General features: G+C 42.4%; 1 protein-coding gene across 1 annotated transcript in view; it reads right to left on the bottom strand.

Moving 5' to 3' along the window:
- The window catches only part of Astn2 (astrotactin 2), a 777,558-nt gene that overhangs the window by 578,481 nt on the left and 173,619 nt on the right, over positions 1 to 25,458 (bottom strand). Inside the window, exon 3 of the mRNA XM_013030183.1 lies at positions 17,697 to 17,804. Within this exon, the coding sequence (XP_012885637.1) occupies positions 17,697 to 17,804 (108 nt within the window). The remainder of the gene's footprint in view (positions 1 to 17,696; positions 17,805 to 25,458) is intronic.

The raw sequence follows: 25,458 nt of genomic DNA, 5'->3' as shown, positions 1-25,458 counted from the left end.
ACAGAGAAGGGAACAAAAAGCCTAGACCCTAGTTGATTAAAGGTTGAAATTAACTGGCTACCCCTGCAGCCTAGCGAAGAGTAACTGTTCACTTGACTCAAGCCAAGGTGATGGCCATAGTCAAAATGAGCCTTCACCTTCCGGAAGTAGAAGCGTGAGTCAGTAATGAAAGATTTTTCTCCCTTGAATGGAAAAGGCTATCTGGAATTGCTATTTTAAATACAACCATCTGTTGCATACTTCTATACTTCCAACACGGCTGCAGGTACCAGCAGTGCAGGTCTGAGTGGAGTCACTGGGCCTGGTTTTAGCTTCTCCAGATGCCAGAGGCATACTGGAGACACACAAGACTAACCACGGCTTTAAAGAGGCAAGGACCTGATGATAAAGAAGAATCCAGTAGGCTTTAGCCACAATGACATTTGGCTTGGAAGGATCTGGGAAAGTTTCAGAAAGGTGATGGAACTTATTTTACCTGGTCCTGAAAGGACATGTAAGTTTTATTGGGCAGAACTAGAGCCACATGGCATTTCAGGCTGAGAGAATAGCTTGGTAGGAACTGGCAAGCAAAAGTGATGGCGTGTATGAGAAAGGAGAATGACATTTAAGGCTATAGATGCTGGTCTGCTATTATCCACAATAGGTAATAATAGTGCTCAGAACAATGTAATAGCAATGGTATGGAGAAGGATTGGCTGCAGGGGCTCACAACAATGGCTACCAAAGAAAGTGGCCCTAAAACTGAACACATATACATAAATATGTACATATATGTCTCTGTGTGTTTACTCTGTTGTGCTAGTCTAGTACTGGGACTTGAACTTAGAGGGTACTCTAAGATTGGCACTTAACTACTTGAGCCACACCACCACCTCCAGCTTTGTTGGTGGTTAACTGGAAAAGAGATTCTCACAAAGAGTTTCCTGCCTTAGACTGGTTTTGAACCATGATTCTCACATCTAAGCCTCCCGAGTAGCTAGGATGATAGGAGTAAGCTACTGGAGCTGAGCCTAAAGGCAATTCTTTTAAAATTCTATGCTACACTTCATCCCATTGTCAGACTCTAAAGTTGAGAATTTATGGCAAAGACTGAGAGGGAGCCATCAAAGTGATCTCAGGGAATGATACGACATAACCGATGTTTGAGGCACTGACTCCAGTGTCACTCCTATCCGGGCAGCTTTCTTCCTAACGAAACCTCTTGGCAGGTAACTATGGTGGCTATGGTCTCTCTGTAGGAGCTCCCAGGTTTCCCAGAGCAGCACAGGATGCACCGGCCTCTGCGCCTGTTTTCTTTGACAAATGCTTCAGCCTCCCCCAGCTCCAGGGAGTGATTTATCAGCGCAGCGTCAGCGCCTCTGCCCAGCAGGCTGTGATGCAAGGCTGGCAGCCCAGGCTGGGGTTTTTAATTAGCTGAGAGAAGGAAGAGTCAAGCCCTCTCAGATGGAAGAAAGAGAGACACCAAGAAGGCTCATAAATCTAGAACCAAGGACCCATCGACTGGAGTCCGGTGGTTGGGGCAGGAGAGATGGGGGAGGAACAGACTGATTGTCTGCTTTGCTTTTTCATAGTCTCCCTTGCTTCTCAGTCCAGATAGGACGTGGGAGGAGTGGAGGGAACCCGGACCATCTTTTAGACAAGAATTCCTGGATGCATGCTTTGTAAGGAAATCTCACCTCCAGAACACGTCTACCTCTGAGCTGCTGTGCAATGTGAAGCAAAACTTCCAAAAGAAAAGCATTTATGCTTTAGCTTAAGAGAAGAACTTAAATTTCTATGTCTCCATGTCACCCAGGGAAATTGCTTTCTCTCTCTGTGCCTCCATTTTCCCCATCTGTACAATTATGGTAAGATCTCATATTGTAAGAGTCAAAAGGGATCATGTCACTTGGATGCTCAGTCAATGACGGCTGTTTTTAAAATTATCTTTTCCTCCCCCTGGACCTCAGGTTTCCCATATACAAAATGAAGAATCACCCCAGATGAGTTACAAATGCCTTGCCAGCTCTGATTTTCTATAGGATCCTTTTAACTGGATATGAGAAGTCAGGTGTAAGAAGACACATTATTTTCATATCCAATACTAAGGTGGTCCTTATTCAGGAAGGGTGCAAACGTTACTAAGGAAATCCCATATGTGGGGTATGGAGTCTAGAAGGCTAGGGTGGGGCTCACAGCCTAGAATTTCAGGGATGCATATGTTAAGTAAGGTAATTCTAAGTCAGAGCTATCAGCTGCTTCAGCAGCAAGTGAGAGCCAGATCACTGGAAAAATGCAGTCAAAAGTTGGATAACCACATGGAAGAGGCTTTATTTTGAAAGGAGTCATTGGATAGAAGATGGACTGAAGGGTTTCCTTCAATGTCTTTACCAGCCCTGAGAATATAGGTGTTTACTTGCTATCTAGGTTTTGAATTTAACTCTCACCATAAGCCCAGGGAGGCAGATGGTGGGGGAGCATTGCATCTCCACATTACAGATAAAATGAGCCATTTACTCAAAATTTCTCCTAGGCAGAAGGAGGCAAGAAGAAGATAGGAGCTCTTAACTCTAACATCCCTCTGTACTACACAGCCGAACTCCTATCTGATTCCACACCTGATGGCTGAGCCCAAGCCTGGTTCATATTGACTGCGGCTGTCCCTTCCTTCCTTCGAAAACCCTGTCTTTCTCCCCTGCCTGCTCCCCCACGTGTATTTACGCTGGGGTGCCTGGTAACAAACGGCTCTTTACCATGCGGAGGGCGACAGCCGAGCGATTAGTGAAATTTGTTACCCGTGCGTCTCTGAACAAAATTAAATTAAAAGTGCTGCTTCGCTGTCAAGATAAGGGCCAAGCTGCTGAGATAATTTTTCACTCTCAAACACTCAATTACCCAGTGAAGCTGGATCAGATACAATCAAAGGGAGGGAAAAAAGAAAAAGAAATGAAAAAAATAGAAGCAGGACCTCTAGGAACAGATGTAAGAGTTGGTTATCACTCTCTCTGGCCAGGGATGTTAAAGAGGCTGTTGCTATGGTGACAGGGTTGGATCACATGAGGTAGGTAAGTAAGTGTGGCCTCTGACTTGAACTGGTAAGCAAGAAGATGCTCTCTCTGGATCCACAGTTGCTGTCTGAGACCCAATGATGTCATTTTCCACCTGAATTATTATCGCCACATCATCCTAAATGTTCTCTGATATCTCCCCCAATACAGCTTCCACTAACGATAGACTTTTCATCAGACACATCTGAAATCATCCCTGCTTTGGTCAAACCCTTTGAGGATCTCTGACCATCATCAGGACAAAGCCAAGTCAGGTAACCAGTGTCCTCCCCTGCTCTGTCCCTCAAACTTTATGTGGCAATGAGAAGAACTAGAGATATATTTCTTTTCTCTTTCCCTTTATTTCTTTATCCAACCAGAATTATCGTGCGGGTCCATCAAGTGCCTGCCTCTTTTCATTCTCTGATGTAATTTCCTTCTTTCCTCTTCTCCATGGCACCATCTTGTTTTTCACAGCTCGGCTTTAATATTCCCACTCCAGCATTTTCCCTGCCCATTCAGGGCTTCAGCCTTGTGCCAGTGTGGGTTTCTGTCCCATCCCTCCCACAGTTCTTTTGTATACTCTGTGGATTCTTCCAATGGACTCTTCCCACCATCATACTGTAAAATTGACTCACAAGGTTAGAAACTGCGTTTCAGTTTTCTCCAGGGCCTATGGAGCAGTCTTTCAGTATAAGTCTTATGATATGAAATTTGATAGTTTTAAGTGATTGTCACCTGGCTTGAGATCTCTTGAAGAGACCAGAGCAGAGTGGTTTAATTTTTGTCTCAACTTCCATGCTATTATGTCCTTAGGTATCTTTTTCAAATATTTCTCCTCTGGTGAGTCCTTCATGATTTTCTGAATCCCCAAAGTCCTTACTCTATTCTTCTTGAGCTATCAGTACCTGGCTACATTATCTAACTTTTTTTTTTTTTTTGGTCAGTTGTGGGGCTTGAATTGTGGGCCTGGGCACTGTCCCTGAACTCTTCAGCTCCAGGCAAGCACTGTATCACTTGAGCCATAGGGCCACTTCTAGTTTTCTGGTGGTTAATTGGAGATAAGAGTCTCACAGACTTTCCTGCCCAGGTTGGATCCTCAGATCTCAGCCTCCTCAGTAGCTAGGGTTACAAGTGTGAACCACCGGTACCTGATAGTCTCACTTTTGTTTAAAAGCGGAAAATACTTTCCAATTACCAGGACAGAATTATTCAGAGAAGAAGGACACTACCGAATTATGACCTATCTTCCTAGAGAGAAGTGGAAGCCACTGAATTACACTAATCTGATAATGTCCATTAATCCATGTACTTTCTTTATCTTGAAAGTGTTTCAAATTCAGACTCTATGAGTCTAGTCATCTTTGGTGTAGAGTTGCCATAAAGAAATGATTCTCAGCCATAGCTGTACTTGGGAAGAAATTAAGTCACAAAATGAAGAAAGAAAAGGAGAGAAAGGAAGAGGAAGAGGAAAAGGAAAATGGGGCAGGAGATACCCAGGCTCTGCTCAAACCTGTTAAGGTGCAATCTAAATTGAAAGCCCAAAATGTTTACTATGGATTGAGAACCAATGGGGAACCAGTCCAGAGTAAACGAGGGGAAAGCAGTTCTTACTCAAAAATCATGTTTTAACAACTGAGTGCAAGATCTATTCCCTCCACACTATATTTTTAAAAAAAATATTGTTCCTCCCATTAGGTAAAGATGAGATATGTTCACGCTTCCAAGAATATCAGCAGAAGACATGCAATAGTTTAAATGAATAATTAAAAGAAGATAACACTTTCCAATATTTCAAATCAATTTAAGGATGCAGTAGACCTTGAAGATCATTTGACCTAGCTGCTCAGAATTTTTTCAGTGAAGGAGCCAGACCAGATGTTAACATTTGCTACCTTCCAGAAAGGGAATTGCATTATTTCCTTCCCAAATTTAAACCACTCTAATAGGAACAACTACAGGAAAGTCAATGCTCAGCCAAGGAAAGCCACAGTCGGTGAGTTAGAGTGAGCTTACCGAGTTTACACTGCCAAGTATCATAATTAGGTGTATTTGGCTCTGAAGACCATGAATTAAACAGTGCACACAGGGCTACCTCCAGAAAATCCACCTACCTCAAATCCCTTTTGGGGAACAGCCAGGTTATAAATAATCATTGAAGGATAAATAAATATAACTATGCATAACATATTGTGATTCACCCACACACTTCTTCTTAAATGAATTATTCTGTTTGTCCTCAAAAGTAATCATTGTGGCTTATAAATTATGCTTTTCTTTAAAAGGAGTCATTCTTCATAATTACCTGGCTGCAACATTCTAACAAGTTGATACATCAAAATTTACATAGCCATTCCCCTGCTGTTGGGACGTCTGGGCTCCTTCTAATTTTTCACTATTAGAGATTAAGTTGTAACGACTATTTCCAGGTTTAGAGCTTTGTGAAAAAATGGAGAGTGTTATAGGAAAATATGGTCATATAACAAGGGTGCAAATTTTGGTATGGATGACAGTAAAAATGGTGGGAATGGGGACCTGTGTAAGTAGGGATTGTAAAGACAAGAAATGAGTTTGTCTAGAAGGTTATCATATCTGCGTTTTATATTACTTTGTTTTATATTATTCTATTTTCCTTTAGTATTCATATTACATTATTTGACACTGGTGAAAGAAGGGAAGACCAATGAGCAGAACACCACTACCAGAGCTGCAACATCTCAGGTGCACAGATTCTCTGAGAGAGGGAAGATAAACTTTGGCATCAATGGTCCAGACTTCATCTAAAAGAAACACTTAAGAAGGAGCAACTTACAGGCTGGAGCCATGGAATATTAAGCCCTGCCACTTCAGACAAGCACACTCTTGGAATTGACAACGTGTCTTAAGTAAATACAAAGAATTTCACTTAAATGCAAAGAATTTCAGAACTTAAACAGGTCTCAATGTTAATATATTCAAATAGCATACCCTATTTAATGGGTAAAGAGCCAGAAGTCTTGTGGAAGATACACAGGAATTTAGGGGGCTGAATTCAGAGTTACTCCACCTTTATTAAGTCTCTTCCAATGAGAAGAGACACATGGTTAGCAAATATACACAAGGACAGCCATGAAGATTTGAGCAAGGGACACTGGTGCTGAATGCTCTTAGGTGCTTGTGCTGTGTTGCACTGGAAACACAGCTATGATCCTCCACTGTCTCTACATGTCCTGTGGCTTCTAATCTCCTTTCCTGACAAATTTCCCTGGTCTGTGGCAGCTGTGTTCTTCACATGGGGCATTGCTTAGTTTCGTTGTGCCTATGAGGCTTTCAATCCTGAGTCTCAAAGCCTATTCAGTTTCTGTCTATATCTTCTCCTAGGGTGGCCTCCTACTCTCATGCCTCTGTTTTCCTCCCCAGATATTTTTCTTGCCTTGAAATGTGGATGGGGCTATGATCATTCCATGATGATGCTACATTGTGAGACCAAGATGAAAGATTTTCCAGAGTTAACAGAGGTCCTAGATCAATTGGCTCTGAGTTCATCAGAAAGGAATGTATCTTGGCTAAATCAGCAGAATGCTTAAAAGAGACTAGGACCTTAAGAAAAGGAGGCATTGTTTAATCATCTCCTGCTGGCTTTGAAGCTTTGAAGAAGTATGTTATAAACTGTCTCTGGAAGGCAACATGGCAAATGCCTGAGAGTGGACTATTAAGAGTTCACAGTGGTCCCTGAAGCGAGCTGATAGGAAAACAGGAGCCTATCATTCATAAAACTACAGGCAAATGCATTCTGCCAACAACTCCATTGGCCCTGAAGAGGATCCTGCGTCTCAGATGAGGTTGAAGCCACACTGACAATCTGTCTTTACTCTAGAAAACATCTATTTATGCTGTGACTAGAGTACTGACCCGCAGAACTGTGAGGTAATAAATTTATGTTATTTGTAGCCAAGTCCATGGCAATGTTTTCAACAACAACAAAATCTAACACAACACCATATAGTGCTAACTGTAACTTGGCTAATCATCATCTCCTGAGCTCAGATTGGGTTGACATAGATCTCCATCTGGATGTTTCAAAGACACCTCAGGGATGGAAAAATATTACTCATTCTGTCCTGAAAAATCTCCTTCTCCTCTTCCCTTGTCTGGTGGGGCCTTCTCCAGGCTCCTATGCCAGAAACCAGTGCCCATTTTCAGAAATCATCAGTGGCTTTCCTTCTTATGTTAGTCATCAGGTTCTGTTCCTTGTATTTTTAGCCTATTCCTTCTTCCCATCCATCACTTTACTTACCCAGAGTGTCACCATTCTGCCTCAGACGCCTCATGGGCCTCCCTGCCTCTAATCTCTCCTGCATGGGGTTCTCCCTCCACTGTAGAAAGGAGGGTCTTCCTAAAAGCAAAACAAGATCATGAATCTTTCTTCAAATCCCTGCCCAGGATCGCTGTATTATGTCTTTCAAGCTCAACCTCTTTCTGTTCACATGAACCTTTATTTAAGTACTTGACCACTGTAATCCTCCAAATAGAGCCATTACTATTAGTTCCTCCAAGATGTATTTCATGACCCCCTCCTTCAACTATATTAACTTGGCCTCTTTTTTGCCAGAGACATTTCTCACAATTTATATGCTTGTCTATAAAATATTCTTTTCCTTTTTTTGCCCTCTGACATGCCTACAAGTTTCACAAGGGCAGTTACATTAATGACATCTTTCCCACCATCAACCTGCCCACAGCAGCATATTCTCAACAGAATGTTATGTAGTACATATTACTATAATGAATATTTACAAAATTATAATGAACCTGGCAGACAAAACATTTCTTAATCTGTCTTAATTTACCTTCTGGTGTGTGTATGTGTGTATATGTGCATGTTTGTGTGTGCACATGTATGCATGGTCATGTCACATGTACACCAGTACTAGGGCTTAAACTAAGGACCTAGTGTTTTTCCTTAGCTTTTTTTCTGATCACAGTTGGCACTCTACCACTTGAACCACATCTCCACTTCTGTCATTTTGCTGGTTGAATAAAGATAAGAATATCTCAGATTTGTCTGCCTGGACTGGCTTAGAACCATGATCCTCAGATCTTAGACTCCTGATTACAGATGTGAGCCACTCATTGGCCACCAGTCTTCTCCTTTGACTTTTTCTCATCTCTTTCTTTGCACACCTCATACCCTAGTAACACATGATACTGTATAATCATCACAAATTCCTGGAAAGTGGGATTAGTCTGAGAGAAGAAAATTAATGCCTGGAATGGTGAACCTCCCTCAAAGATTCAGCATTAAATAAGGTTCTACATAGCTCCTGATTCACAACAGACACTTGGATCCATAGTTGTTTTCTTAATCTGAGAAAGTGTTTTGCACCAAGAGGAGAATGCTGGCCATGCACAGGCTTGGAAGAGTGGGGACGACAGAGTATTTTGCTTGAAGCTAGAAGCAGAGTCACAATCTAAAGAAATCGAGGGAAATTCTTGCTGAGCTTAGGTAAAAACAAGAAAGCCAGAGTGACTGATTATTCCTTCTCGCTAGTGTAAGCAACTGAAAACGACATGTTTGCTTTATCGCCTTTGGTCTCCCATTTGATTCTTGACAGCCATCTCCCTCTCTTGGATGTAGGGCTGTCAGGTGCAGAGCTGGTTGGCACGGCAAAGGCACAGGAGAACTGAGAACGCTTAAACAATATTTCAGGCACAGTCAGGGCTTGGAAAGTAGTGTTTGAAGTTGGCTGGCTCTCTCCCTGCATTCAAGGAAGCTTCATTTGCCAAGACTGCTTGATGTTTCTTGCAGTTTTAGATAGAGGTAGTTCGGAAAAGACCTTTAAGACACAGAAAGCCAATTTCTATTTCCTCTGAGGTTTAAGGGAAGGGAGAAAAGAGAGACATCAGAAAGCTTTTTAAGCCCATAACAATTCCTGAATACATAATTTTCTCTCCTTTGTCTTGTTAATAGGGCCAAATGCAGGCATAGATCAAAAGCTAGGCTTCTTCATTTTACTATCTTTCAATAAATGGAATCAAATTCCCAATCTCATTTCCCAGAAAGAGATCCTAGAATCTTTTCAGAAAGCCTTTGTGACCTACCAAAATCCTCTGGAGTAGTATATCAATCTATGAAATCATTTCATAATAAGAAGGAAGGAGTTGAAACCCACCAGGTTCTCTTGGGGGACAATTCTGGGGTGTTGTGACAACAATGTTTGGAGCCACTTCGTAGGCGATCAAGCTTTTGTCCTGCAACTATTGGTTCTGTGACCTTGGAAAAGTTACTCTGCTTGATTTCAGCTTCATTCTTTTAAACAGGAAGACAGGACAATGGCTGATTACACAGAGAGATTAGTGAATATGCAATCAATTTGGCATAAAAGTGACATTCAGTGAATGAGTTCTATAAGATACTATTCATCATTTGACTATTATTCAAGTTTCTGACTTGGGAAAAGGGAGATAGCCTTGATAGGAGTCCAAAGCCAGAATATGAATGAATGTGTGTTTGACTCTATCTAGCAAGCTCTAAAGTGAGAGCACTGGTTCCAACAACCCTGCCTTCATCCTAGATTCTCAGTGCTGCAGGCAGTTGTGACCATTCATAATCTAGGTCCCAGGGTCCCCAGGGGCTCAACAGGCATCCTGAACAGCACAGATGTTTTCCTTTTGTCTCTTGAGTAGCATATACTTTGTTCCAGGCATGGTAATATACACTTTACTGCAATATTTCCCATTCACCCATGCAGGAACCTGATTAGTAGGTGAAACCAAACAGTGTGAATCATCTCCAAGGCTCCCCTACCTCATGGTAGATTGAGATAAGTAAACTCTCTTATGTTCCTGTGTTCCCATCTAGCCTATGATATTGTTGAGAAGTACAGAGATAATATACTTAAAAGGCATAGATCCACACTAGGAGAATTCATTGAAACAAATGTGCTCTCTTCCTTTTGTTTCTTCCTTCTCTCACTTCTTGTTTTGTTCATGACTATCATGGGCTCTCAGGCTCCAATGGTTGATACTCCCAGGGAGGATTAAGACCCCTGGAATATCTATGATGGATATACCCAAATGAAAGGAACGTACAGTCAGGATTAGAATCCAAATTTTTAGCATTCCTAGAAATGGCCCGACTTCTCAGTTGGATTTTTGCTCCCTCTGACCCTGTCTCACTTCATTCCTGGAAGACACTCCCTGCACTCTCTTCCCTAGCTCTACACGATTGTCCTAACCTTCCTGGATTTCCCTTCAGCCCCTAGGACAAGTAGATAAGCCCACACCATGGAGGTACTGCTGCATTTACCCATGGGTCCTCCAGTCTTGCTCTCCTCAGTGATGATCTTTGCTGGGAAGACACTAAGACCCCTGCCTGTCCCCTGCCTCTGACATTATTCCTGCCCTCCACAGTCTTTGCATCTTTTCACCCTTGCTACTAAGGCTTTCCAGGATGATTAAATACAGGTCAATCAGTCTGCAGTGTTGAATTCTTGTTTATGAGTAGCAGGTCCTGTCTGCAGACTGGCAGAGGACTGTGTCTACAAGAAAGGCTATCTTTAGGCCAGAAGGAGGGGACAGTGGAAGGATCAGCTGCCTCACAATGTCCTCAAGAAGCCAGGACTCTGAGCTCCTCACTCCTACTGAAAGGGTCCTACCGCTTTAATTCTAGAAGCAAGACCAACTTATGGGCAAGCAGGCCATAAGCTTTGTGTGTGTGACTCAGGCCCTGCTATGCCCAAGTGTTCTGCCCTTTATCTGATTGTTTAGCAGGTAAGCATTTCCTTTCCATCTGTTATCCTCATAACAGCCTAAAGGAGAATAAATGGACAACGACTACATAAAATCTCTCTTACCTTTGAGATACTAGCCTCTGGGCATGCATCTTGGAAAAGGTAAAGCCAGAACGTGAAACTGTCTACTAATTCTGAAGAGTAGGCATAATGTAGAAGCACTACCTTTTTTTTCTTTCCCCTGCCTGTATGTGGGCATAATTTCAAATTTACAGAAAATTTTTAGGATAAAAACATGACAGAAAGTATCCTTATGTTCTTCCCCCAAATCAATGATTAGCTCCCTCCCACCCCTCTTTACATTTTTCATTTAAGCATGACATTTTTAAGCTTGGGTAATTTATTTCACTTCTTCTATGTGTGTACCGTGGGATATCATTATGACGAAAAAGTGACGAATAAAAGATAGACTAGGATACAGGTTCACCAGTGTCTTCTCCAATCACTCGTGTAGCCGTACATCTGGGCTCCATCCAGTTCTTCTCTGGCATCATTCTCCCAGTGTCATTCCAAGGGCATCAGGTACAGGAGGCCCTCATCCTTTGGCAGGTACTACTCTACGGATGCTCATCTTCCATCCTACTCGATTTTCATTTCCTGGAGCCTCTGCTCCCACCCTTCCCCCACCCCCCCCCAACACACACACACACACACCTTGGTCCTCTCAGCTTAGATTTCAGAATGCTTTCTTATTTCCAGCACTCAGAGGCCTTCTCGGTAGGGATGGTTTGAGCTTGAGCTTTTTCCTCATCCATTCTTTCTCTTGAAAACAGGATTAAGCTTGTGTGTGTGTGTGTGTGTGTGTGTGTGTGTGTGCATATGTGTGCAAAGAGAGAGAATCCTAAAGAAATAAATGTTCATATATATATATATATATATCTATTGCCACATAAAGATTTGCTTATAATTTCAGGTGTAAGAATTCCAACTGAATGCAAGCAACTTATAAAAGCAAAACAGGGAGAGGTTGTGCCCTGGCTCTCTTGGCTGTACTACTACTTCCCTGAGCCTGAGAGGAAGTCCACAGAATGGGAAATGAGAACACCTGGATCTGTAGAACTGGCCCTTGAGAAGAGCGTAGCTCAGCCGGGAGGCTGCTCTGGATGGTCACACTGCTGAGACAATCCAGCAGCTGGGACTGCTGTATCTCTTCAGCATCATGCCTGGGGCTAGCCACACCATCTGAAAGCTCATCTGGACCATTGGTTATACAACTCCCTTATCCTGATTGGCATCACTTCTCTGCCAGAGAAGTATCTGTAGTGTCTCCAAGAAATGAGAATCACCATGAGGATGGTGCTCACGCCCCATTCTCTACACAGTCTGGCATCCTGCTAAGTAAGGTTCTTTCTTTTGCATGAGCTGCAGACTTGGTGACATAAATATCTGTGTGTGACTAATGGTCTCTGAGAGAACAAGGGCTTGTTAAGGGTCCCTGAGCTCCACAGCAGTGAGGTACAGACTTAGGTTCTCATTGCCTGACTCGGGTCCAGCATGCTTTACTGTATGGCTTACCACCTCCAGTTAATTAGGTAAAATTCTTTCCAGTAGTAACCTGTCATTTTAGCTTCCTTGTTAGCTAATTCTGCAGAATGCCCTTGGAACTAGTAAACCTGAAGTAAGTGTTTTCTCAAATGGTTATTTACTTGACCAAACACAGAACTGTTAGCTTGGTAAACAGACTCTTAGGCACCATCAACATCTAGAATGTGATATTAGATGAATTTCACAAAACATTGGGAATTTTCACAAGGCTTCCTGAAGCACATATACACTTGTAAGCCACATAGAAGGGCAGCTAGGACTCAACGAACTAGGGCCTGCATGCACAACTATGAAAAATAAAGTTTTATTAGAACATAGTTACCTGTGATCATCTACATGTTTATGGCTGTGCTCAAGGTACAACAGAAAAGATGAGTAGTTCTACCACAGATTATATATTCTACAGGACTCAAAAAAGTACTGATTGGCCCTTTGTAGAAAATATTGCCACCCTTTCCTTTGTTGTTCTCCCACTATCCAAAATGTACTCATTACCTTACTCATGTCACTGTAACCCCTTTTGTACAGCATCTTTACAATAAAATAAAATTTAAAAAAGTATTGCTCATCCCTTAGTTAAGAAATGCCACCACACACACACACACACACACACACACACACACACACACACACACACACCCTCTTTTTAGTCCCTTTGCCTAGCTTTTCAATCACCTTGTTGACTACTCTGGTTACCACCTTGAAATACAGTTTTCCTGGCCACACTATGTGCCTTTACCAAGTAATTCCATTCCCTCTACAAAGCACTTGCTTTCTCTCAGACTGTACCACAGGTCTCTTTTTCAATGGGGTGGGGAGGGCAATATATTTTTTTAACCACATTTAGTTTGAGAAGAGGGAAATGTGGAAAGAAAGATCAGATCTCTATTGAGCACCTAGGGGTGGTTGTCATCTTTCGTTTTCTAGACCTGTTCACTTGTGAGATCAGTGTTAACAGCTCTAAATTACAAAGACAAGTGACCAGAGGTTAGAAGCCCACCCAAGCCCTAGACAGAGAGGATGAGTTCAAGTCACAGCTAGGACTGGCAGATTCTAACAACCGTTCTATTTTTCTCATGGGACATAAGGAAGGGGACTAAGAGTGTGTGAGAGACAGAGAGACAGAGAAGAGAGAGAGAGAGAGAGAGAGAGAGAGAGAGAGCGGGGGAGGGAGGGAGAGAGAGAGGGAGGGAGGGAGGGAGGGAGAGAGAGAGACCAGAATCCATGTTATCTATGATCCACATCATCGCTTTTGTATCCCTGAGGGCTCTCTGACTACCCAGTCTCACCTCTGTAACTGTACATTGTTTGCTGCAGGTTCCCAGCTCCTGTACAAAGTATAAGAAAGAACAAAGAGGGGTCAAAGCTGTGTCACAGGGAACTATGCTGCCCACTGAACTAGACACTGGCTCTAAGGTTGCTTGGGGAACAGAGGCTTTGCCAATACCATGTATTCACCAAGACCCTTGTTTTTGGAAAAAAAAAACTATGAAAAGAAAATGCAGCTGCAGCAAGACCCACAACTTAAACATGATCAAGTACAAGGAGAAGGTGCAACATTAAGAGAAATGTCAAGTGTCTGTGATCCTAGGCAGAGGATGGTGCTTAGGCTCTGGGATCTAAGCATGAATTCCTTCTCTTCCCTCTCAGCTTTCTTCCTTTCACTCTTTTTCTATAGCCTCTGCCACAATCTAATGTAGGAGTATTTTGATATTACCCAAGTTCCACAATGGTGAGGATTTTAAACAAGTGCAGACATATGCACCGACATTTTGTGCTGGACAAATGTCTGTAGAATGTGTGTGTGGAAAGAGAAAGGGAGGAAAGGAAATATTTGTCAGGAAATAACTGGAGAGAAGAATGGAAAAGGAGGAAGAGGAGAAAATAAGATGAGAAGGAAAGGGTAAAGAGCAGGTAAGAAGAAAACACAGAATAATCAGAGGAAGGCAGTCACTGAAGTGACTGGAGTGAAGAAAGAAGAACCAAAAAGAGAAATGGAAACAAACAAACAAACCAACAAAACAGTTCCAAGACACTGAGAGGAGGAAGAGGAATAGGTGGCAGACACCAGGGCTCGAGGCAGAGGGTGTGTAAGTAAGTGGAGAATGGAACGGAAGTAAGAGGCTCAGGCATCTGCTGGCTGCAGAATGAGGGGGTGGGGGGGAAATGGAGAAGAGTCACAGCCCATTCTCAGTCTCCAGAAACCATTCTGGCATTCTGCAGTGTCAGGTGGCAGTATGCCAAATCGTTTGAATCCTGTGGCTTACTTTTGCATGTCTTTTTCCAGTTTCACTCCAATTTATGGGGGCCAGGCCCCACGGATGGATGTTTTTTTTTTCAATTAGTTGTAAATAACCCAGTCCCACCAAGGTGATCCACCCACTTCCCCAGCACTGATTCTGTCTGCAAGAATAGGGGAGAGAGCAGCTAGGCCAGGAAGCATGGATCACCAACTTTTAAATGTCTAATGCGGAAGATTCCAGAAAGCCAAGGTACAAGATGGAGTGAGTGAGAGGAAGAGCTCACTATTCTGAGAGCAGAGGCTGAACATCCTGCCCAGGAATGAATGGGTCATTCCAAGTTTTCACATGGGGCCCCTGCATGGGACTAGTAGTGAGAGAGTGACAGCAGCGCTGAGAAATAAACTGACATTACCAGTGTGTACCTTGGCCAGATGAAATTGCACATGCATGGAATCCCAGTTCCTCAAAAGGCAGAGATAGGAGGATTGAAGTTCCAGGCCAGAAAGTATGACAGTTAGTGAGACTTTATCTTAAAAATAATCTAGGCACTATATGGGGGACAATGCTAGGAGGGTCATGGTCCAAGGCCAGTCTGGGCAAAAGCAAAAGACCTCATGTGAAAAAATAAACTGACAAACAAGCAGAAGGGACTGAGGGGGTGGCTCATACCACCCACACAATACCAATAGTAAAAAATAATGGTAATAATAGTACTGTCTACTTTCTACCCTGGTTTTCCCCTTGGCAGGCACAGGTACCATCATAAATAGAATATAATCAAAATGCACCCCTACCTCCATAAGGTAGTTTACAAGACTTATTGAACAGACAAGAAAATTGAAACACAGACAAGATAAATAACTTGACAAGAACAAAAGAAGCCCAGAAAAGCTAGACAATATATATGCTTTCTGAATATCTATCACAAATGAGTAAAATGCATGCAGTATTGGTAACAAAGATACTTTTTCCTTCTGTGTGTGTGTGTGTGTGTGTGTGTGTGTTGGGGCTTGAACTCAGGGTGTAGCTACTGTTCTGAACTGTTTTCCTTCCAGGCTAGTGTTCTACCACTTGAGCCACAGCTCTACTTCTAACTCTTTTGGTACTTAATTGGTGATAAAGAGTCTCATGGACTTTCCTGCCTGGGCTGTCTTCAAACAGTCCAGTTTTGGGCTTCCTGAGTAACTAGGATTATAGACATGAGCCACCATGTTTCAGATATTTCTTTATTCTTCTCAGAAGGTTTGCCATAATCCTAACATCATAACTAATATTGATAACCACCCATGACCTCATGCAATGTCAGCCCACACATCCACGGACATGTTTTGATTAATTGCCTTTGTGTGGGACTAAGGACCTTCCTTTCACTGAGTGGTCAAAAACCAGAATTCTTCCCAAATTTCTGGTGTGGAATACCTATTTGTATCTCCATGGTTGCTTCTATGAATGCAATCTCACACCCATTACTTTCTTATTCTGATAAAGACAGGAGAAATGGCACTCACTGGTGATTGTGTACATTATGCTGCATTTTCATATACCACACATTGAATCTTCGCAGAACAATGGGCTTGGGCTATGAGATGGAACTGCTTACAGGGCATAGTTCCAGCATTTTGACATCACCTTACGTTGAGTGTCATCGTGAGAGATAATGATGCATCAATACTGATTTTTTGTTACCTGTCGAAAATACTGTATAGAAAGTCACATACTGTCTTGTTTACCAAGAGCGAGTGGAGTACTTTCTCTCTGGTCTCTGTGTCAGATAAATAGAATGCCATGTGAAATGCTTGGTTCTATCCCATAATTCCTAGATGCATTTTACTTACTTGTATGTCTCCTTGCATTGTGTGTGTGGGAAGCGGGGTACTAGAGTTTGAACTCAAGACCTATCATTTGCTAACTGGATATTGTACCACTTGACCCGTGTTCCAGCCCTTTTTGCTTTAGTTATAGTTTTTCAAATCGGTTCTTTTTGTCTTGGCCACCTTGAACTATGACCTTCCTATTTACACCTTCTTATGTAGCTGTAATGAAAGGTCTGTATCACTGTGCCAAGTTTTTTTTTAATTGATTGAGCTGAGGTTTTAATAACTTTTTGCCCAGGCTGGCTTCAAACAGTGATCTTCTGGATAACAGATTTCCGAATATCAAGATTATAGTTGTAAGTCAGCCATGCCTGTCTTGGAGTTCATTTCACTTAGCATCATCTTACATGGTCATAGGTACATATCTTTTGACCTTTTCTGCTTGTCCTAGACATATACTCATTATTGCAAATAAGGGAAACCATGGGACCTATGTTTCTTTGGGTCTGGCTTACTTCACTAAATATAATTTTTTCCAATCTTTCCATTTCCTAACAAATGGGATGGTGTCATTCTTTTTCTAATTTCGGGAGGGGAAGGGAAATAACAAAATCCTGAAATAAGGATACATGTTGACCCATTGTAACAATGAGATGTACAAGACACTATGTTGAAAACGAACTTTAGAACTTTGGGAAGAGGGAGGGAAGAGTTGGGGAGGTGGGGCAGGAAGGGATGGTAGGGGAAAAAACAAAGGAGGGGGTAACAATGCTTGATAGGAAATATACTCATTGCCTTACTCATGTAACTGTAACCCCTCTGTACAGTATCTTTACAATAAAAATATTTTAAAAAGTCAACCATGCCTGGCTCTCTTTTCTGTTTAGTTGCTAGGAACCTCAGAGTTAAATCTGTATCTCCTTCTTCTACCTAATACAGCATGACATGTGTTACTCTGCACCAACCTAACTTGTTTGAATAATTTTTTTTCAGTCTTATTTTCTTGCCAAGAGTTATTTCATTTCCTATTCTTAATTAAAAGAAAAAAACTACATAGATTTAAACTGAATTCCACCCCCCCCCAATTCTTTGAGAAATGATGTGGGATAAATAATACAGAATGGAGCAGGGTAAAGGAAGTAAGGAAGGTCATTAGACAAGTAGTTTGGTCTGGACAGACAGTGGGTGCCAAGTTCAGTGTCAGCCAAGTTGATTAATGCTTGACATCATCATGAAATCTGCTCCCCAAGCTTTGCTTGTACCCCAGGGTTCTGGAACCTTCCCTAGGACTGTTACCTTTGCTGCGACGTCGACTTCGGTACTGTTCCGTGTAGAAAGTTAGCTGGGTTTCATCATCTGCCTCTGAACCTGAGGTCCCCTTGGTTCTTCCAAAGCTGATTCCCCCTGCAAGAAACACAACCTGTCAGTCTGCTCCACCCAAATCCAGAAACTTGATACACCACTGTGCCAGCCCACACACCAGCAACCTGTCTCCAGACTTCTCCCTAAATCCTCAATGACCCAGGAATCAGCTTCCTTTCTGGAGGGAGTTCATGCTCTTCCCTGAGATGGATTTTGGTTCCAATCGTGACCTCCTGGGTTGTATGACCTTGAGGAGCTACCTCATCCTTCTGAGCTCTGGGTTCTTCCTCCCTGAGGCAAGAGCAATAACTGGTTATCCTGCCGAAGCTGGCCCTAGATGAACAGAGACCCCATATACAAGATGCCACATTCACAGTGGGCACTAAATAATGGAGTCCTTCTGTTGCTGTGGATGATGGGCCTAACTCTAAACACTCCCAGCAACCTAATTTCACACACATTTCAATCAAGGGCTTACTACGTGCCAGGCTGGGGCCAGACGCTGGAGACAGAAAGATGAATGTGACTAAGTCCTTACCAGTCAGAGGATCATAAGCTAGTCAGGGGGACAAATGGGATCCTTAGGAGTCTTAAACCTAATTCATGGCTTATGTTTACCATGCAATGAGAGGCCAGAAATATAGGAGAGAGCAATTCATTTCAACACAGAGGGCCTAGGAAGGCTTTATGGAGGAGATTTAAGTCAGAGCTGAAGGATGAATAGGACTGCAGGGATAGGAAAAAAAAGGAGTTCCAAGGAGAGGTTGTTGTAGACCACCCCTAGAGATAGGAGTGCAGCAGTGAGAGACGACACTAAGTACAGGACTGGCTGAAAAGAGCATTTGAGAGCCTACAGTAGAAGGCTTGGAGTGTCCAGCTGAGGAAGAATAGAGTGACGGATCTGTGCCTTGAATGTCACAGGAAGTTCTGGAGCAAGAGAAATAATTGATTTTGTGTATGAACCAGTTAGGAGGCTCTAGGAACACCCAGGCCTAGGGTGGGTACCAGGTGGGGCAAGCATCTAGGAAACTTGGGGATAGCACAGGAAAGAGAGAGGTATGGGCTTGTGTTGCCAGGTGAGAAAAGGGATAGGTACAAGAGGTAATTCACAGACACACCTGGAGAGAGGAATGTTCAGGGGAAAGGCTCAATGAAGTCCTACACTGTGAACAGTTAGTTATCAAAAGGTGAAAGAAAATAAAATGGAAGGTATTGTGCCACAATAAGAATAAGTCATTAACTCTGAAGAAAGGGGGATGGGAGTTCTTATCACGACCTTTCTGCTCTCAGTCATTTTTGGTTTCATTTAAAAGATTAGAGGTAGGAGGTTGACTTTGGTATAAAGTACATCAGATGCATGTATGGAAATGAAACCCCTTTTCACAATCAATGTCCTGGAATAAAAGAACTTGATCTTGGCTATCAGACATACTTGGATTTCAGAGTCTTACCACAGAGTCCAGGCTGACCTGGAATGCCACCTCCAGTGTGGCTTTCACTACTTTATTCATCAAAACAAGAGTAAGATTTGGACAGAGGAGGATTAAAGGCCAGGAACATTTTTCTCAGAGGAAACAGGAGGACCGAGCTGCTGTGCACAGTGGGGTGAGAGTGTGGGAAGCGGGAAGAGGGACTTGGTTTGTGAGAACTTTAATGGACAGACCATTAGATATCTGAAGAAGAGACTGTCTCCAGCAGGAGATCCTAGAATCTGGTAGAAGAGGTTGTCCCGGGCAGAGAATTATGAGATAGAAGGAGGCCATTTTGTCTCATCAACTCTTTGTATCTTTTGAATCAAGTACCCTGCCAACTCATTATTTATTTGTAAACCTCCACCTGAGGAAAAGAAAAGCATAGATTAAAGTGTTACATTCCATTCACCGAAAGATTTACTACATAATTTTCTCAGATTTCAAATGGCATTCAGTATTACAAAAAGTCTACTCATTTTTACTGCTTCCTCCAGCAAGGTTTTATTACTCATTCATTCATTCATTCTCTCAATGTTGTTGTACAATCTGCTCTGCTCCAACAAGGCTTAAGGGAGATGGGATGAGGAAGGTAGATAATAGAGCAGAAGAGGGGAAAGGTCATGCTGGGGTGAAGCCTAAAGTCACACACATGAGGAGGAGAGAGGATTCAGGGCTATTTCTGTCTGGCTTTGAATTTGGGGGTCCCTGGTATACAACTTCCTTGAATTTCAAGAGGAAAACTACTACCTATCAACACCTACCTATCAAGGTAGTGGTGCCAGGTCCTGCAGCTGAAACTTTGCCTATCTTATTCCAAACTTATACTACCCATGGGAGGAAAGTATCAGCTCACAGGTGAGCAAGCTGAGGTTTAGCAAGAAGGGAATAGCTAATGATGAGTGAAACCAGATATGTCTGCTGCCTATGCTCAACACAGGCATGCACATGTGTGCGTACACACACACATTCACACTTCATTAACTTCAGTCTATTATTGTGATATATCCATAATTTATTGGGTTCCATTATTCTATTTTCATACATGTGTATGAAGCGCTCCAATCCTATTTACCCCCCTTCACCTTCTCCTTTCATTAGGCCTTCTATTGGTTTTTCCTCCCAAATACTCCTGGATTTTTTTGACATACTGTAATTACAATACGTAATGACACAACAACCGTAGATATGTCTACGTATCAGTTTAATGCTTCTGAAAATGGAAATATGAGTATCTGTACCTCCTGTCACCACCAAGCCCCTTCCTGAAGAAAACATAATCTAGTGAAGACCTTTGTGTTATCAAACAAGGCCTTATTTACACATCATCTCCACATCCCCACAACTAACAGCAGGGCCTGAACACAGCTGGAGACTCTAGATTCCCCTCTACATAGCTCTCCACTTAAAGAATTTGGGGAGGAGTTGGCAGGGGCCCTGTGGAAGTATCTGGAGATCAGAGGTTCCAGAGACCAGCAGGGCTTTTTAGATTGCCATTAAAATACTGTTAAGAGCAAGAGAGAAATTGGGGGGGGGCAGAGTAGGGAGGGACCTTGGAAGGGAGGGTTTCACTCACCTGTGCAAAATTCTCAGAGGGAAAGTTCTCAGAGGGAAAGGCATATTTTGTTTATGTTCGAGCATAACCCTCACTTCCCCTTCCTAGCTCCCCTTTCCCTTTCCTCCCTTCTGAAAAACATATGACTTGTTAAGTCCCAACAAATGCGGTATGGACGGATCTGGATAGAATTCATTCCTTACCAGAACAAGCTAGTGTGTATACATGTGGGTGGGTGTTGGTTCATGAAAAAGTTATCAGGTAACTTGAATGTAATCATACAAGGAGGAAAAGCTAATATGAGTAAAGTGCCAGCTTTCTTCCAAGCTCTTTTCTAAGCCCTTGATATGTTCTAATGCATGTCAACACTATGAGAACCTTAAAAGGCAAAGAACTGCTTTTGTTCTTCTTATAATGGGTGAGAAAAATGAAGGGACAAGGAAGTTAAGTCACAGAGCTTGCAAAGAGTAGAAGCATATTTCATTTGTGCACAGAGTCTGAGGAGCTCCCTCCCTTTGCTGTGCTGGTGGACAATAAAATATGAGTAAATGCCTCATCTGAATGTCCTTACAGGGATATAGCATCTAGAACCTTGCTTTACAGATGAAAAACGGGACGGACCTGAGGGTTTGAACTGAATTTGCTACCTGCAAAGACTATCTCAGGGCTAATGTAACCTGGGAAAGAATGTGTGTGTGTGTGTGTGTGTGCACCCACATTGCACATTTGCTTATTGAATTGATCACTATGGATTAGTAGGTTTGTTACCTGTTGATCTCATTGTAAGGATACATTTTCCACTTCTTGCTTTTCCTCTGTGATTTACAGCAATAATTATCACAGGAATTCTAATATAGCCTTGCAGTGTCCTAGAGACTTCAAGCTTGCAAAGACTATTTCCCCAAAGTTACTAGAAGAAATCGCTCACCACCTTTCCAACAGCCCTCCACCTACACAGCTCCTCTGTCTCTCCTTCCTGTAAGTAGGAAGGGGCCATTTCAGAGTAGAAGCTAAGGCTCTGAGAGGTTGGGTTAACACTATTCTGTCCAATGGGATTATAATGCAAGCCAGGTGCATAGTTTTCAATGTTCTGGTACCCATATTGAAAAGGGGAAAATAAATGAAGCTAATCAATTTCCCAGTTCCACTCAATATATGAAAAAAGCATCATAACATGTATCTAACAAAAAATGATTATTATGGAATAGTCCATATATTTCTTTCTAGTCATAAAATCCACCACACACTTCACATTTATATCACATTTCACATATATCTCAATATACCATGTACCTACTACATTAGAGGCCACAATTCTAGAAGCAACTAAAGAAGTATCACTTAGCACAATTTTGGTCAGGGTCTAGAAACAGGATAGAAATGAATAAACCATTGGCACATAATAATAATTTATTATTTATCATATATAAATAATTTGTTATTATTGTTATTGTTATTACTATTACTATTAGAGCCCAGACTGGGACTTGTACTCAAGCCTTCACTCTCTTGCTTGGCTTTTTTGTTCAAGACTAGTATTCTACCACTTGAGTCATACCTCCATTTCTGGCTTTTTGCTGGTTAATTGGTGATGAGTCCAATGGACTTTTCTGTCTGTGCTGGCTTCAAATAATGATCCTCAGATCTCAGCCTCTTGAGCAACTGAGATTATAGGCATGAGTCACCAACTCCCAGCTTGACACATAATTTTTATTGAATATGACTTGGATAAAAGAAGGTAGGACATCATTGAACAATGTCCTGCTTGAAGGCTCATACAGCCTAATTGGCACCTATACTAGTTTCATCCATGACCTACAAAAGGTAGTGTACTTCATCAGAAAGAAATTAGGCTATGACCATTGGACATGAGTTCTAATCCTGCATTCCAGTTATTAGCTATCTGACCACAAGCAAGGTTTATAATCCTTCCGAACTCATATTGAAAAAGAGGGACGATAACTTTCATCTCAGGTCATCATGAGAAAAAATGAAAAGCATATGTAAGCCCAAAGGCCAAAGATGAAAGTGAAGGTGTCTTCCTCATCCACTCAGAGCTTACCTGAGTCAACATGAGGAAAGGAAATGCTGCAAGTGGTCACTTCCCCACTGAGCCATCTCTGAGAGATGGCAAAAAACCAAGGCACAGCACTGCAGGTCTATATAATCTGAAGGGGCCACAGGCTAATTACAGAGGAGTTGGAGGTGATTCAGACAGCTGATAAAGACCCCCCTCTGTTAGCACTTTAGCATAAAATTGGCAATTAAATGCACTAAAACAGAACTATTAATTACACAGGGTTGCTTGAGTATTTCCATTTAGGGACTAAGGACCAGCTGGGATGATGAGAGACTGGCAAAAGAAAAGAAGGAGCAATCTGTTAAGCTGGTACCAATGCCTTCTCTGCCCTTGATCCTTTGGCCCTAGAATTCTCTCACTAGACTGGTCTGAGACAGAACCTTCTAGAAGCTGGCTGAGGCACATACGCAGTGGCAGTGTGAGGCATGCTGCTGGAGTCACTTTCCATTCATGGTCGCATTTGCTGCTCACAAGGGAGCTGAGGGACAGTTGTCATTCCCATTCCACTGACACACAAACCAACATTCCAAATTTGTGTGGCTTATCCATGGCTGCCCAAGTTATACAATGTCAGAACTCAAATCTGAACCTAGCTTTTGTCTGGTTCAAAACCTCTGTTCTCATTTTAAAAAAAAAGTATGGTCAATATCAGAGCGTCATTAGGGAAATTCAAATCAAAGCAGTAGGTAATACTATGTCAGAAACACTAGGGGGTCCATCCGGGAAACAATGCAAGTAACAGATGTTGGTGAAAGAGTGGAAAACTTAGAACACACCTGGAGAGTTGGTAGGAATGTAACATGGGGCAGTGACTATAGAAAACACTTTGTCAGTGCCTGAAGAAATTAACATAGAATTACCACACGACTTAGGAATTCCACTTCTAAACAAACATATGCCCCCCCCCCAACAAGATAGAGTGTTCAAGCAAGTATCTATACCTGGAAAATTCATAGGAGCACTTTTCACAATGCTCAAAGATGGTAACAGCAAATGTCCATCAACTGGTTAGTTAACTCAACAAGCAAAATGAGGAATATAGACATGGAATATCATACAGCCATAAAAATAAATGCGAATATATAATACCATGGGAATGAATGTGACCAGTGCTTTATTAAGTGAAAGAAGCTAGGTACAAAAGGCCATAAATGACATGACTCTATTTATATGAAAATATCCAGAAAAGATAAATCAATAGAGCCAAAAAATAGATGGGTGGTTGCAAAGGCTTGGAAAAGGGAGAAGAGGAACTGGGAGCAACTAAGAATGACTGCAGGTTTCCTTTTGGGGTGATGAAAATGTTTGGAACTAGACAGAGGGAGTGGTTCCACAATCTTGCAAATGTGCTCCATGCCACTGAATGATGCGCTTTGAATAGATAATGGTTAATTTTAATCTGCTATGAAGTTTAGCTCAAAAGACTGCAGAAAAAGACGCTTTGTGCGCTTTGTGTACCATCACTACACTACTGCTAGGCTTGCGGAATGGAGAGTAAGGGATGTGAATGTGCTAAATGGCGCAGTGAGGACAAAGAGTGGAGGTGGACAGAGCCTTGACAAGGGCCAGGAGATAAGACGTCTCGACTCCTAGCCTCATGTTCAAGGATGCATGGGTGGACATTCCGTTTCCTTACACCTAGAGGTCACCTGGAATCCTAATAGCCATATCACTCATTGGTTTGTTCATTCATTCATCCCAGTCTGCCTGACACTGCTCGACACACTAAAATTAAAGTTAGAAATAAAAGAGAAGTCTCCTGAATTCTTCAAGTTTACTTTCTGGAGAAGCACTGAAGAGAGTGTACTCAGGAAATTCTCACAACAATCTTGCTAATAAATCAATGGAGATATTCAGCATTCTCTTCCACGATGACATGGATAGCCTGTGTCAAAACTAGAGATCAGACTCCAGGTTTGCACTGGGATGAATCAGGGCAGCAAGGTGAGATGAGAGTCATAGTATGGGGAAGGGCAGAGGAGGGGGATGTGTGATCTGTCCTGGACCTCCGAGAGTTAACTTGCTGTTTCTCTTTGTAAATCTCCACTTGGGCTGCTGGGTCCATAGGTCTGTTCCTTCAGCTACTGGTAGGCCCTCCCCTCCACACTCCATCTCCCCACCGTTGCTATCATGATGGATGGCAGTGACATGTTAAATTATTCTGGCTCCCTGTCTTCTTCAAGCTGTGACAGCGATACTGCATTTTTAGATTGCCCCCAAACTATACCAGATAGAGAAATATGTGACTCAGGAATACAAAAACCCATTGGATGCCTCCCGGCCCCCCTCCCACCCCACTGCCCCAACTCTGTAGGGAATGTGAATGGTGGCAGCCATGGGAAGAGGATGGAAATGGCTCAAACTTTCCACAGGCCCTGAACCACATCCCTTATGAGTGCCCTCAGCTGCGGCGTTGCACCAGAGCTGTTCGGCTCTCAGAAGTACTTTGGGAAAAATGTCTACCTGTCATGGGGCACCTGTTAGGTTTTTATAGCTGAAGGTGATGTGACATATTCAAAGGCCTCCAAAGGTAGACATGGGCTGAAAGTTCCGGATTTCCCTCCCTGCATTTACACAGCCCGGCCAGTGCCA

Source organism: Dipodomys ordii, unplaced genomic scaffold (assembly GCF_000151885.1).
Source record: "Dipodomys ordii isolate 6190 unplaced genomic scaffold, Dord_2.0 Scaffold127, whole genome shotgun sequence".
Lineage (NCBI taxonomy): Eukaryota > Metazoa > Chordata > Mammalia > Rodentia > Heteromyidae > Dipodomys > Dipodomys ordii.
Note: the sequence above shows the minus strand (reverse complement) of the source record. Positions and strands in the feature narration are given on the sequence as shown.